General features: G+C 42.6%; 1 protein-coding gene across 3 annotated transcripts in view; it reads right to left on the bottom strand.

Moving 5' to 3' along the window:
- Positions 1 to 13,449, bottom strand: part of LOC147904070 (dual specificity protein phosphatase family protein) — a 147,358-nt gene that overhangs the window by 72,802 nt on the left and 61,107 nt on the right. For all 3 annotated transcript variants that reach the window (XM_087370357.1, XM_087370361.1, XM_087370367.1), the window contains exons 6-8: positions 6,890 to 7,050; positions 5,434 to 6,526; positions 5,199 to 5,345 (exon numbers count right to left, since the gene is read on the bottom strand). In XM_087370357.1, coding sequence (XP_087226483.1) covers positions 5,199 to 5,345; positions 5,434 to 6,526; positions 6,890 to 7,050 — 1,401 coding nt within the window. The remainder of the gene's footprint in view (positions 1 to 5,198; positions 5,346 to 5,433; positions 6,527 to 6,889; positions 7,051 to 13,449) is intronic.

The raw sequence follows: 13,449 nt of genomic DNA, 5'->3' as shown, positions 1-13,449 counted from the left end.
TGCCTGCTGCAGTAGATGTTGGGAATTGGTTGACTCGAACCTTGGGTGGTTCTTATGTCAAAAAAGTTCATTATGCAGCGAGGGGCTTTTTTGAGATCATCATGGTTGATGAGGAGCACCGTCAGGTTTTGCTGGAGCACTCCCCACTCTTCTATGGCCAGCAGGTGGTCCATGTCCTGCCTTGGTCTCCCACTCGCGATTATCAGGCATTCATTCGGCGTCGTTGCCCTGTTTGGGTGGAAGTTGTGGATTTTCCTCAATGCTTGTCTTCTCTTCTTTATGTTCAGCAAGGCTGATCTTGCCTCTTTTATGTCTGAGGTGCTGGAAATCTTCTGGTGTTCTTGCCATGGCAAAAAAAGCCTGCGTTTGCTTCCGGTACAGCAGCTTTGTTCTCCAAAGATGCATGGAGGTCTTAATATTCTTAAGTATATCCATATGCACATTCTTGCTCATAAGGGGAAACTCATGCTGCAGTTTTTGCAAGGTTCTCAACCATGGGCTGCCATGATTCATCATTTACTCTTGCATGTTGAATCTCCAGCTTTTGGTCATTGGCAGCTTTCCCAGTGGGATTTTCTTTTTGGTTTTGTGACAGGCAAAATCCCCGGCTGTCCTTTGGTTTCCCATTTGTTAATGGATTGGAAACATATCCTTTCTCACTTGGATTGGCATGGCAATGATTCCTTGCAGGGCAACTCTTTCAGAGCTGAAAGTATACATTGGTCTAGAGTGTTCACCCTTCCTATGGCTTTGCAGGAGCCTCGACGTTCGTATTTTCTGAGTCTCAAGGGGATTCGTTTGGTTCAAGATGTTTTTTTTTTTTTTTTTGCGCAAAAAGTGGTGCTAGTTACATTACTTGAACACGGGAGTACAAGAGGGCCTAAAGGCCAGCGGGCTGCAATCACAAAATGGATACAGCCCGAGGAACCAAAATACTAATTACAAGCCTCTCAGGGCATAATCATCGAAGAGTGGACAAATAGCCACGATGGGGGGGAGTAATGCCACTGAAGACTCTGAGCAGAGTGCTGGAAGAACAACTCTCGGTGGTCCCAGTCGCGAAAGAAGCGCCGTCTCTTCTCCTTCCCTGCCCGGGACTCCCCCTGAATCTGATCCCACTGACCCTTGAGCGTGTGAATGATCGTGCTCCAAATGTCTGCTAGGGTCTGGGTAGCAGAAGAAGCCTGATCTCCTAAGGTCTGCGCGCATCTGGAAGTCCAGATATGCCAGCCTGCAATGCTCCCTATGATCTCCCAAACTGGGTGCCGACTCATCGCTCCGGCATCTGTCTCTATCAGATGCCAAGGGAAGCTGTCCATGTATGCCCAGGTGGCCTACGTGATGAAGAAAACTGGATCCTGCCTAGAGAACTCATAAGCCAAGTGATGTCCCATCTCGGTGCTGCACCAGCAAACGGCTCCCCAAGTGACCGGTCCTAACTCAGGTGCAGCCCTCGCTAAGATCCCCATGACTCCCTTCCAAACTGTCAAGATGTTGTTGATGATGCTGGAATTCCCCTTACTTTTCCTTTGGCTGCTGCCAAATTTGGCCTTGGAATGCATTATCGTCGTCCACTTTGGCATAATATTACTTTGATGCTCCAGCCTTTTCAACCAGTTCCTCCATTGCATCTACAGGATCGTCTTCAAGACTGGACACTTTCTTCTATGGGCTTATCATACTGTCCTTTGCAGTTTGCACATATTACTATCTCTTCTCTTTATAAAGTTCTACTTCCTCTGCCATTTATCTCACAAAAGGCAAATCAGCTTTGGCATCTTAATCGTCCTATGAAATGGTGGCGGAAACATTTGAGACAGATTTGGCATTCTAAGATTGCTCTCTGTCAGCAGGTTTTCTTGTGGAGAGCTTTGTTGGGTGTTCTTCCTTATGGACAGCTCTTGGCACGACGACATATTGCTTCCTCTATTTTTCGTAGATGTCTGGCTCCGAGAGAGACTGTGCCTCATCTCTTTTGGCATTGTCCTTCCTCTCGTGCTTTCTTGGACTTCCTTGGGCAGATTTTGAGAGCTCAGTTTCCTCATATTGCTTTTGGCAAGTTCTTCTGGCTTTTTGGTGTACATCCACCCAGACAGAAGTTTGATTTCTTTTTTGTTTGGGTTCGGTACTGGGCACTCTGGACTCTCTGGAAGGATCGTAATCATAGGGTCTTTTGTGATCCTGTTTTTTCCACTTTCTCTTTCTTCAAACACTCTTTGGAGCAATCGCTTTTTGATTGCTTGCAATCTCATGTCTTTGATCATGATGTATATTTGTCCTACAATGAGATTTTCTCTTGATGTATTATAGCTCTCCCTTTCTAGGATAGCTTTTTTTTGTAATATAATGACTCAAAGATTCCACAAAAATAAAAAGTGTGTGTGTGTGTGTGTTTCCGCCAATCTAGCTTATTGCAATAAAAATTTTTAGGGAGCCAAAGGATACGATGGAGAGGCCGAAGACCATGCACATTGCCAGGACTCAAATTACTTGGGCACCAATACTAGCTGTTAAGCATGCTAATTTCCTTTGGTATCTTGATATTTCAAGCCCATTTGAGGTAGCGCCTCTTTTCTGAGGTGACTATTCTTTTAATATAATCAATCAAAGCTTTCACTTAAAAAAAAGTGTGTGTGTGTGTGTGTATGTGTATAGCCACAGCCTCTTCTCTCCGTTGTACTTCACCAACTGAGACTAGCTCATTTGTTTTGGCATTGCCCCTACACAAAGTCATTGCTTCAGCAGATTTGGACACTCTTGAGGCTTTGTTTCCCTAACTCAACTTTTGGGAAACTTTTTTGGCTATTTGGCAGATGTCTTACTCCACTAACTCTATATTCTTTGCTCCTTTTTTGGATTAGATATTGGGCTCTTTGGAGTTTGTGGACTGAACATAACATGTGTATCTGCACAGACAGTTTACTCAGCCATATCAGCTCTTCAGAGCCTCCTTGAGGCAATCTATTTATGATGCTTGTCAGGAGGGTGATCTTCATAGCTCTTGCATGGAGATTGTTTTCTTGTGTTTTTGATGTGCTTGAGATTCTACTCTTTCGAGAATCTCTTTGTAAAATATTGAAACTGTAATATTATGACTGTGGAATTACCAAAAAAAATATGTGTGTGTGTGTGTGTGTACGTTCCAAACATGGTAGAAAAAGTATCAAACTGCTTTCAATGCATCAACTTTGTTCTCCTAAGATGCATGGTGGTTTGAACATCATGAATATCTAGGTGCACATCCTTGCTCACAAGGGAAAAATGTTGCTGCAATTTCTGCAAGGTGATCAGCCTTGGGCTCTTATGATTAGATCTCTAGTTACACACATCACTTCATGGCTTGCAAATTCCAGGGGCACAGTCATTTCTTGCACAGGCCTATGCTGATGATTCATACTTCATGCCAAGGAATTCTCAAAGTGATCTTTCTCGCTTGATGCATACACTGAATGACTTTGGCATAGCTGCTGGACTGCATATCAATTTTCAGAAATCAAAACTTCTAGCTTTGAAAGAAGCTGATTGGCATGCACTTCTTTGGCCAGGCCACATTATCTCTTCCCTTACTATTGTCAGACATCTAGGATACCCCATTGGCTGGAATATTACTCCGCAACAACAGCTCAAATGGGTGCTTCAAAAGATCAACAAGAAGCTGGAATACTGGCATTTGTCCACTTGGCCTCTACATGTTCGACTCTGGATAGTACAATCCATCATTATGGCATATGTGCAATTTTATTTGCCTCTTCTTCCTTGGTCTTTCAAGCATTTGGCTTCCTATATGTCCCAAGCTATGGAGATATTTTGGAAAAGCAAATCTCATAAAAAAGCTTTGCGACTACTACCTATGCAGTTTATTTGTTCACCCAAGACTCATGGGGGGCTGAATATTCTCAATCTCCAGGTTCATATGTTGGCAAGAAAGAGCACTATGATTGCTGATTTTTTTCAGCAAAAACAACCATGGGCTATTATGTTAGCAGCTATGTGTGGAAACATGGCCTCCCATGCATATGGGCATTGGATTACAGATCACTGGGAAGCAGTTTTCTCTTTCCTGGTTGCCCTGTTTCTACTGCTTTTATTCATGATTGGAAGAGAATTCTTTCATATGCAAAATGGACAGGTGCTTCCTCTCATCATGGTAATTCTTTTCGATTGGAAAGCATCCATTGGAGCAAGGTGTTTGCATCGCCTCTCGCTTTACAGGCACCTATTAAAGCATACAATCTCATGAAATTGGGCATAAGATTTGTTGGTGATGTTGTGGATCAACAAGGCTATATACTTTCATTTCCACAAGCTTGCAGGACATTCTCCTTGGGTCTGCATCATAGATCCATTTGGAGAACACTTTCAACTATGTTGCAGCCATTTGTTCCGGTTCCTCCACTGTTTGCACAGGACAGATTAATGGACTGGAATTTGACTTCCATACCTCCTGCTACCCATACGCTCTCAATACACAATCTGACCTCCTCGAAGGTTTACAGATTTCTTCTTCCACAGCCATGGATTGACAAGCATGCCAACACTCTTTGGAATTTGGATAGGCCTTTATCTTGGTGGCAATCCCGACTCATGAAAATCTGGAAAGCCAAATTGCCATTGAAACAGAGGCTTTTCTTTTGGAGATGTATAGTGGGAGCCTTTTCCATTGGGGTGAAATTGGCAGCACGCCGCATTGCTTCTCCTTTCTGCCCCCGTTGCTTTCATCCCTGCCAGACAGTTCCTCACCTATTATGGTTTTGCCCGCACTCTCGCACATTGATCACTCATGTCTCTCATTTACTGCGGCTTCGGTTCCCTTCTATCAGATTTGGGAAACTTTTCTGGATGTTTGGATGCCTCTCATCTCAGATGTCTCCATTACTCCTTTTCTTTCACTGGACTCGCTTTTGGGTATTATGGACTATTTGGACACAGAGACTGCATTCTAGGATGGGTCAACAGTTTCCTCATGACAGTCTTGCTGCAAGGGATTTGGATGCTACTAGCCTTGAAGTGTTCTCTACTTGTTTTTGAGTTCTTCTATTGGGCTCTCTTTCGGAGTTCATTGCTAGTGTGTGGGAGACTTCCCATATTGTAAATTTATGAGGATATAAATACACTGGATTTTACCAAAAAAAGTGTGTGTGTTTGTGTGTGTGTGAGAGAGAGAGAGAGCACTAAGAGATAGAGAGAAAGAGAGAGACCTTAAGTTCATAACTGTCCACAACACTATGGCTACCACCTCCTTCAAGAAAGCCAGTCACAAAACCATATTCTTGACAGAAACGCCGTCCTTCTGAGTAGAGAACTTCATTCCAATGGTTGAGCACTTCATTTAGTTCAGCATCAACCTGCATTTGACCTCCCAAAATGGAGAGTGAGAGCTTGTATAAAAGCTATGTCCTCCACTATCAAAACCTTTTGTAATCAATAACATACCTTTGCAGTTTTGTTGACATTCTTCAACTTCAGGGTAAGCCTCTTAGTTAGCTGTGGATATCCACAGTTCCCCAAGTCTTTCTGGGAGGGTACTTTTTCAGAAATGATTCTACTGGAAGAAGATCCCATTAAAGGAAAATGTTCGTCACATTGCTTAGCATAGATCTCACCTATTTCATTATCTTTCAAAACATATTCATTGCCTTCCTGCTGAACATCAAGAGGGTGAACTCCAGAAACAGGGGCCTCACCATGACTAATTGCTAGGCTTGAAGAACACGGCAAATCAAGATTATTTGTATATATTATCTTCCCTTCCTCTTCTGGATAAGATTTACTAACAGCCCCAAAAAATTTTCTCAACATAATTTCAAGCATTCTGTAGAGCTTCAGCAAGAAAACATGGAGGTTCTGCATGTCTTCAACAGCTCCTCTGAAGCCATTTTGGAAGGCCCTTACAATTTTTCTCTGGGGCATCACATTTATAGATTCTGTTTCTGATGTCAAAAAACCAAGTTTAGCTCCAGAGATGTCATGGAGTAAACCAGCAGCATAGTCCATGCTGTTGAGAAGAAGTTCAACTACTTCCGGATAGTGGAGTCTATCATGTGCCTGCTTCCCTGCTGGAGGCCGGCGAGGAACCCCTGAATCAATAGTAACAAGGTGAAATCTACAAACTTCTTGCCCCATCTTCTTAGGGACTTGTGCCTGCTTATCATGCACATTACTCTTCGATAGGAGGGAGTCACTGGTTTGCAAATCATGCAAACTGCTCAAGGAATAAAATTTTCTTTCTCTAGGAGGAGAGGACCCAGACTTTCTGTTTGAGGCCTTTGTATATTTACTGGTGGATGACAGATGTGCAAATCCCCGTATTGCCTGTAGTGTTTCCTGGCCTAATGGAGGATCCTGAGTACACAAAAGGTTTGCTGGATTCCCACGCCATCCAAGTTGTGAACTGAACAGACGGTCCTCATTGCGGAGCACTAGGTCTAGAAGCAAAACTCTGCCTAATAGTGCAGCCGTTCTTTCACCTGCATCTTGTGTCTTGAAAGCATCTGAACTATCAATGAAAGGGCATCCCCGCATATACCTGTACAACCAGTTTAAGTAATTAAGCAAACACATTGCTAGATGTGGGAAGAGGGATTAAGCAAGTGCAAAAAAACAATTGTGTACATTAAAAGCACGAAAAAATAATGGTTTTATTTATCAGAAAGTAGACATGATCAAATCACCGAATGTCACCAGACTGCATACATTCTGCATCTTATACTAAAAATGAACAAGTACATTACAATCATTTAATCTTTAAAAATGAAGATCATTTTTTCTCATGTTCCATAAGAACGCAGCTTTAATAAACAAGAATCATGTGAAGCATTCAGTAACACATTCTACTGGAATATCATGACAAATGAACCTGGTGAATTGTAGAAATATTAGTGGAACATACCCCATTAGAAGTAAGCATTGGCTTAAATTCATCACTTCAAGCAACTCTGTACAAGTTGCCATGTTTTCTCCATCTCCATCTTCCTTTGCAATATTGAGGCATCTTTCTGCTGCTTTCTGAATCTGCCCCCATTCTGAAGTTTTTTTGTGAATCACTCGAGACTGCTCAAGAAATTGAAATAAAAGATCACTACAATACTAGTATTTATAGATCTGGTTATACAAAATATGTATGCTAGAGTCCTATTAGATGATATGGCTAATAAAATTGCTATGGACTTCATCTTTTTGTTTCATTGATGAGGGGTGTGTGTGTGTGTGCACGTGCATGTAGAAAAAAAAAAAAGCGTGTGCGCTCATCATCACATTGCACTTGCCAGGTGTGTACACATATAGAGGCAGAGAGAGAGAGAGTGTGAGATTCCGTGCTAGCCCCTCCCACGCTACAGCTGCTTGTTTCTCCCTCAATTTGACACCATCGAGGTTCCTTTTGACATCCGTTTTGTGTCCATACGCTCTGTCAGAAAATCCGAAGAAAAAAAATTTTCGTACTGTCAAAAATCCGTACGATTTTGTCCGTGCAGTCAGAAAAATCCATACAGTCCGCACAGTTTTGTCCGTACAGTCAAGGAAGTCTGTACAGTTTGCCTGTCAGAAAAAAAAAATTTTATTGTCAAAAATCCGTACGATTTTGTCCGTACAATCAGAAAATTCCGTACAGTCCGTACAGTTTTGTCCGTACAGTTGATGGATTCAGATGATTCCCTTCATGACTGTGCTGAGGCTCAGCTTGTTTATGAGGTTATGCATGAAGGGTTTGAAGACACCCGTAAAGGTTGGAAAGATCCACTTCCCACCATTGGCATTATGGTGGAAGTGGATGATATATTTGATCCAGTTAAGGAGTATGCAAAGCATGCCATTATAATTTTCTTCCCAGGATGAATGCCTGCTGCTGCAGATGTTGGGAATTGGTTGACTCAAACCCTGGGTGGTTCTTATGTCAAAAAAGTTCATTATGCAGCGAGGGGCTTTTTTGAGATCATCATGGCTGATGAGGAGCACCGTCAGGTTTTGCTGGAGCACTCTCCTCTTTTCTATGGCCAGCAGATGGTCCATGTTCTGCCCTGGCCTTCCACCCGGGATTATCAGGCATTGATTCGGCATCGTTGCCCTGTTTGGGTAGAAGTTGTGGATTTTCCTCAATGCTTGTCTTCTCTTCTAACTAAAATTGCAGCTTCCCTCAGTAAGGTGGTATGTCCACCGTGACCCAATGGAAATTCGAATCGCTTCTGCATTTTGTGGGATACAGATCATCCCACTCCAGCTTCATACTCGGTTACTGTGAATAATGTTTCCATGGGGAGTGCCTTTTACAAGCTCAAGTGGGGGCTGTTTGCAGGTGCTTGCTTTGAATGCAAGCAATTTGGGCACATGGCTTCACAATGCCTTTCCCAAGCTCCACGGATGCCAGTGCAAGCTGAAATGGTTCAGCCTTTGAATAAGAATGCAAATGCCTCTTCTGTGGTCAAAAACAAAGGGGTCAAACAGTTTTTCTCTGTTCAAGACAAAGGCAAAGCCCTGGCTGTCTCACATGGTAATGCTTCTTTTCCTGTGCCTTTGTCCTCTCCACCTCAAGGGAAGGGGGAAAATTTTTTGACTGATGGATGGCAAACTCCTCGCAAAGTGATCTCCCCCAGGCGACCTTTGCCTTCTCGGACTTGGAGTGGTGCATCCTCTCATGGGAAAACACCTGCTGAAAACTCTGGTGTTGGCTTGACCTGGGCTGCTATGATTGCAAATCGGACCTTGTTTCCTGAAGAAGAAGTTGCTGCACTTTTGTCCTCTCCTCAGGCTGATGCTTCATCCCAGGGCAGAGGCCCGGACATTGAGGTGGAAATGCCGACGTAGACAGCCCGTTAGTTGCTGTACATACCTGTCCCATAACTGTAAATATGATTGATCATCTGAAGTGTGTTACTCTCAATGTACAGGGAATGTGTGATGGTCGCAAATGGAAACTGGTCTGGATGTATACCAGGCAATTGCAGCCTGATATAATTGCTTTGCAAGAGCATAATCAGCATATGCATGCTGGTCAAAGAGGCCATTTTGCTGGTTATGATATCTTCTATGCTGGAGAGCACTCCTTTTCTGGTGTGGCTTTTTTAGTAAAGCACGACGGTTTATGCCCCCCAGACTTCTCGTGATAGAGCTTTGATCTGGGCTGCCATGCATACTTATCCATGGCGACAACATGCCTTCATTTGTGGTGACTTTAATAATGCCCCTCAATCGGGTGACAACACCTCAGGCCACACTCATATGTTGGCTTCTGAAACATAGGCATGATCTGATTTTTTGCTTCAGTGTGCCTGGTTAATCTCTGGAAGGAATTACATCGCATGCTTCCGGGTTATACCTTTCAGCATAATGCTCAATCTTCTTATCGGGCAAGCTTGGACAGATGGTATCAGATTGATCCACAGCATTGTGATGCCTTTACTTGTCAAATTTGGGTTGATCATGCTTTCACACATTTAGATCATGCTCCTCTTTGGTTGAGGCTTTCCTTACATGAATTTCCCACTGACAAATTGCCTTGCCGAAGGCTTTTGCTGATTAATAATAGTTATCTGGAGCATGCTGACTTTAAAGCCTTGGTCTCTGATGCTATTCAGCCTCTCTCTCATTAGATACGCATTGGTTTGGATTATGCCTGGCAGGCTTTTGTTGCTCGGATGCAAGCAGTTATTCGAGATTATGGCAAATCCTATATGCAAGCCACAAGGGAGACTGTAGCACATGCCAAATTTACATGTCAAAGTGTGACTGAGCTTGCTCATCTTCGCCCTTTGTCTTCATAGGAAAGCATACTCTTATGTCAGGCTCAATTCTCTCTTCAATCTAATGATCGCAGAAAGCTTGCTAAATGGGAAACTCAATCCAGACAACAGGCATTTTTGGATAAAGGCTGCTCTTCCAAGCAATATTTTAAGAGTTTACACTACAAAAGATAGGCTGCCAATATCTGTCGGATCCGGATGCCTGATGGTTCTTGGTCCACATCTCGTTCAGAGCTTGCTGATTTATGTGTGCAGCACTTCTCCACTCATTTTGGGCATCTGGATACTCTTTCTCCTCGGGTCGTGTCTGCACGTCAGCTTCTTTTGCAGCATATTCATCCAATTCTGTCTGATGCTCAGGCTTTGAAACTTGAACATCCCTTCACTGAAAGGGAATTGTCTGATGCACTGAGATCCTGTGGCAGATGGAAATCTCCAGGATGAGATGGTCTCACTGTTGAATTTTTTCTTGCATTCTGGGATCTTCTTAAATTCACCTTGCTGCAAATGGTAAATACAGCATGGCAAAATCAGTAGAGGCCTTTGTCATGAAAAAAGGGTCTTCTCAAGCTGATTCCAAAAAAGCAGCTATGTGATTCATTGGGTGATTGGAGGCCAATCACGCTCATGCCAGTCATTTACAAGATCATTGCCAAAATGGTGGTTGATCGGATTAAAGGTTATTTGCATGATGGGTTGCATCCCTCCCAATATGGCTTTGTTCCACGTCGCCATATCACAGATAACATTGCCAATGCTTATATTTGGATTGAATATGCCAAATACACGCAGCAGGATGTTCTACTCTTGCAGGTAGATATTGCAAAAGCCTTTGACACAATTCAATGGGATTTCATCTCGCAAACTATGCGAGCTTTGGGGTTTGGACAAAAAATGCAGCAGGTTATTTACTGGCTTTGCAGAGATAGCAATGCGGCTTGCATTATTTCTGGGGATATCTCTGATGAGTGGACTCTTCGTTGTTCAGTCCGCCAGGGATGCCCTCTCAGTGCTTTACTATATGCCATTGCTACTCATCCTATGCTGCAATATATTGATCATCTTGTGGCTATAGGATCACTTCATGGCTTGGAATTGGATGCTAATCGCAGCATGGTTGCTCAAGCTTATGCTGATGATTCTTTCTTTACCCCGAAGAATACGCCCCATGATCTTGGTGCCTTGATGCAGGCCCTCTCTATTTATGGTTTGGCAACTGGTCTTCATGTTAATTTTCAGAAATCTAAGCTGCTCCCTTTGCATTCCAAAGACTGGCATAGTCTATTATGGCCCGGGGATATCATTCCACCCACTCAGTTTGTTCGTCATCTTGGTTACCCTTTGGGGTGGGAACTCACTCGCCGACAATAAACTGATTGGGTTTTGGCTAAGCTTCGGAAAAAGCTTGAGTATTGGAAACTGGCAACCTGGCCTTTGCACGTTCGTCTTCGAATAGTGCAGTCCATCCTTGTGGCATATATTCAATTTTACTTGCCATTGATCTTTTTGGGTTCGCTACTGGGCACTATGGACTTTATGGACATATAGGAATTGTAAAGTCTTTGGTGATCCTACTTTCTCTCTGTTTGGCTTTTTAAGGCGTTCTCTGCAGCAATCTTTCTTTGATTGCTTGCAGATCCGCTGCATAGATCATGAGGTCTTTTGGCATATACTGAAATTTTCAGTTAATGTAATTGTAGCACCTTTTTTTGAGGTTGCTACTCATATAATATAATCAATCAAAGATTTCACCCAAAAAAAAAAAAGAGCGTGTGTGCTCGTTATCACATTGCACTTGCCACTTGTAGACGATGTCTATCCTTGAGGGAGTCTATGCCTCATCTCTTCTAGCATTGCCCAACAACAGCTTCACGCTCGCTTCCGAGCCCTAGTGCTTCTTTTGGGAAGCATTTTTTATTGTTTGGCTTTCATTCGGTTAGGCAAGGTTTTCGTCTCCTTTTTTATTGAGCTCGTTATTGGGCGCTATGGATCTTTGGTAATCCCACCCTTGCTAAATATCAGTTCTTCCAGGCAGCTCTACGGCAATCGCTTTATGATTGTCTACATGCACGGGATTTAGATTATCCTCGTTTCTTGTCCTATAATGATATCTTCATATGCTTGTAACTAGAGATCCCAACTTTGGGACTGCTTCTTGTGACATAATCTTCAATGGATTTCATTATAGAAACAAAAGTGTGTGTGCACGCGCACACACACACAAACCCCTTCGTAAGTATATAGCATAACCACAAACTTAAGGGATCCATTCTTTCAAGGAGCTTCATTTTGTGAAGGAGGTCATAGAAAGCAATTTAGGAAAAGCATGGACCACCTTTGATAAGACGGTTATGGAAATGATAAAAATCAGGCTCGGTTGCAAGGAGGTTCACAAGTCATTAAGTGAAAATTTCATCTGTTGATGCTCTACACGGGCTACATGTGCAAATTGCAATAGCCTGTGTAGAGAAAAGTAAGTAAAATTAAGCATGCCGGCAGTGCTTTTACAAAGGTCTATTTTCCTAGAAAATGAAAAAGTTTCAAGAAAGAAAATCCTAGAAAATGGAAATACAAACACTCCCTAAGTAAAACTTCAGGATGGATATTCTAGTGCTCTATGTCCCAGCGTAACCTATAAGCATCCTCTCACAAGCCTACTATACTATTTGTCACCAAGTTGTAAATACTCCAAGTCAAAGTTCCAATTGACCATTTATTTGATCATAATTATAGAGCTCTTCATTTATTTAATCATGGTCAAAGAGTTATTTTCCATTGGTCAAAGATCCCTAACTCCGGTTATGTAAGCCTAACATTGGTTAGGAAAACTTGGCTTAGGCCAAGAGGGGTTAACCAAAGCATTATAGAGCTGGTTTTAGTCAAAGAGTGTTGACTTTGGTCAACAAGGCTTAGCTTTAGCCAAGGAGGGTTGACTTCAGCCAACCAAAATATTACCGAAGAGTTTTGGCTTTAATTAAGGCACCTTGACCCACGGTCAAATCCCCTTAATTATGGTCAAGAGGGTTGACCTCGGTCAACCAGAGTATTTCTATGTTATGTGCACATGTTTGCTTGGTGGGGACGTCCACAAAGACTAGGATTAGTCTAGAGTTTATTTCTTTTGCATGCAAGCGCTAACAATTAATGGGTGCCATGGTTATGTGCTTCAATTAATTGTTGTAGGTACCAAGAGGGGTTGAAAACCCAAGCTTTATGGAGCCAAGCAGGCTACCAGTGACCAAGTGCTACGAAGGCTCCAGAGTTACCCTTTGACACATGTAATTAGGAATAAGTCTAGGATTATGACAAGTGGCATGTTGCCAAGATGTGAGTTGAGAGCTCTTTGTAAATTTTTCTCATGTATGGTTTTAAATATGAGCCTGTGCGCTGAAGCTTGTACTCTGAATTTCAACGAGAAATAAAGACCTTTGGGGATTGTTGTCTTAGGCCCTAGTGCTATGTGTGTGTGTGTGTGAGAGAGAGAGAGAGAGAAAATCTACATTCCGTTTCAATTAATTGTTGTAGGTACCAAGAGGGGTTGAAAACCCAAGCTTTATGGAGCCAAGCAGGCTACCAGTGACCAAGTGCTACGAAGGCTCCAGAGTTAACCTTTGACGCATGTAATTAGGAATAAGTCTAGGATTATGACAAGTGGCATGTTGCCAAGATGTGAGTTGAGAGCTCTTTGTAAATTTTTCTCATGTATGGTTTTAAA

Source organism: Dipteris shenzhenensis, chromosome 3 (assembly GCF_047967505.1).
Source record: "Dipteris shenzhenensis isolate YYH24624 ecotype China chromosome 3, Dip_SZ_1.0, whole genome shotgun sequence".
Taxonomy (NCBI): Eukaryota; Viridiplantae; Streptophyta; class Polypodiopsida; order Gleicheniales; family Dipteridaceae; genus Dipteris; species Dipteris shenzhenensis.
The sequence above is the reverse complement of the archived record's forward strand: the minus strand, read 5'-3'. Positions and strand labels throughout refer to the sequence as shown.